Source organism: Temnothorax curvispinosus, unplaced genomic scaffold, assembly GCF_003070985.1.
Source record: "Temnothorax curvispinosus isolate PA1 unplaced genomic scaffold, ASM307098v1 QBEX01010543.1, whole genome shotgun sequence".
Lineage (NCBI taxonomy): Eukaryota > Metazoa > Arthropoda > Insecta > Hymenoptera > Formicidae > Temnothorax > Temnothorax curvispinosus.
Window position 1 is genome coordinate 4,386 of NW_020220323.1, and position 1,757 is coordinate 6,142.

The 1,757-nt window shown below is 38.8% G+C and overlaps 1 protein-coding gene across 1 annotated transcript in view; it reads left to right on the plus strand.

Annotated features, from left to right (window-relative positions):
• LOC112460434 (cilia- and flagella-associated protein 69-like) overlaps nucleotides 1–1,757 on the plus strand; it is a gene marked incomplete at its 3' end in the record, with an annotated part of 5,236 nt that overhangs the window by 3,232 nt on the left and 247 nt on the right. Inside the window, exons 6-9 of the mRNA XM_025025095.1 lie at nucleotides 159–353; nucleotides 579–886; nucleotides 1,142–1,356; nucleotides 1,519–1,710. Of these exons, the coding sequence (XP_024880863.1) occupies nucleotides 159–353; nucleotides 579–886; nucleotides 1,142–1,356; nucleotides 1,519–1,710 (910 nt within the window). The remainder of the gene's footprint in view (nucleotides 1–158; nucleotides 354–578; nucleotides 887–1,141; nucleotides 1,357–1,518; nucleotides 1,711–1,757) is intronic.

Below are 1,757 nucleotides of genomic sequence, written 5' to 3' on the forward strand. Positions count from 1 at the left end.
TTCCAAAAACATGGAATGATCCCGTTATTAATTGGTAAGAGATATCACAAAATATATTTCATACTGATATGCCAAATATAAAAAGTGTTACAATTTTTTAAATAATTCTTGAATTTCTAATAAAATATGTTTTCTTTGAATTTTTCAGAATTAATCAGCAATACAGTGTACCTAAATAAGCTCACGATGAGGAGGCAACGAATCTTAACGTTGCTGCTGATCGCCCTAGAAGGTCTTGTAAAAAAACAAACGTCTGTTCAGCAGCTGTGCGAAGAACGAAGCATTGAGCTCGTCTTAGAGATCTTCGCAAAGTGCTTGTACAAAAAAGACGAGGACTTCCAAGTGGATCAGCGGTAACGTTCGCCGTGGCAAATATGATTTACAATTTTACATAAATATTGCTTCTACGTTATAGTAATTTTTTATATCAATTAACTAACTTGTTAAACTAATTAACAAGTTATATAAACACTTACCAACAATTATAAATATTGAAAATATTAAAATGTAAAAACTTTACATATTGAAAGGAAAAATAGAAGTAGAAACATTATTGATTTCTTATTATTTGTTTACAGACTTCTGTTAGCAATAGGCGCTTACATTTGGAAATGCGTGGTGCCATGTTCTGGGAGTCTCCAGATTTTCTTGAGAAACGGCGGACTGTACTCCATGCTGGATATTGTCGAGATCGTGAGCTATCCCGTGAAATGTTTGTATCTCGGTGCGCTGACCGATATGTGCGACAGGACCTTTTGCGGGCCGTGTCTCTGCACCTGGAGAGGCGCCGATAAGAAGACAGGTTTGATATCCTTGCTCGCGACTGTCTGGCGAGAAGAGGAAGACAGGATCGGTATCAAGAGACGCGCCGACGATTCCATAGCAGGTGCACATCTCGCGAATCAGAATGTCGAGCTCCGTACGGAGATTTTTCCTCACGGAAAATCTACTTTAATTTACTATTTATTGAATTTTGTAATATTTTATGAAAATTATTGAAAGATTCTAGACGCAAAAAATATATCCAGAGATTTTCTCGATTACTTATGTATAAATTAAGGAGAAATCTTAACAGAGAAAAGTTAAATGAAATTATTTTGTAATTTCGCAGTCGCGATTAACTTTTTGTTTGCAATTTCAGATCCTGAATTTCCTCAGATGGGCACTAAGCAGTGGACAGACACCTATCATTCGCAGCTTACGGAAGACGTTAGTCCCACTATAATCGACATGATCGGTTCGGCGCGATCGAAAATCTTCAGTATTTTGAAAATCATCGAGAGAGACGGCGACAAATACAAAACCGCCAGAGAGCATTACAAGATTCTACTCGAAAAACTACCAACAAAAGATCACGTAAGACTTCTTATTTCTAAACCAGTAATGATATAAAAAAGACTAATAGAAATATAAAATAGCATACGAATTTCTAATGTCGAATGTTTGAACATAGTGTGTAATATTAAATTTTTTTTATACAATATTAAAACAATCAGTTATCTCTGAACCTTTTTTCAGATAACGCTGTGCTGCATCGACATGTATCTACGACTGAAACTCGGTCAGATGTGGACGGAGCTCAGTAGATACCTGGAGCAGACCGGCGTCACCCCGCTGAGCGTGGACGCACACCTGATCGCCCACATGGTGCAGTGGCACCGTTCGTGGGGCTTCCTAATCGAGGGCCGCCAGAAGAAGCTGACCGCAACGGTCAGGCGCGCGGATGAGATCTCGGAGAGGGACGAGCTCGCGAGGAT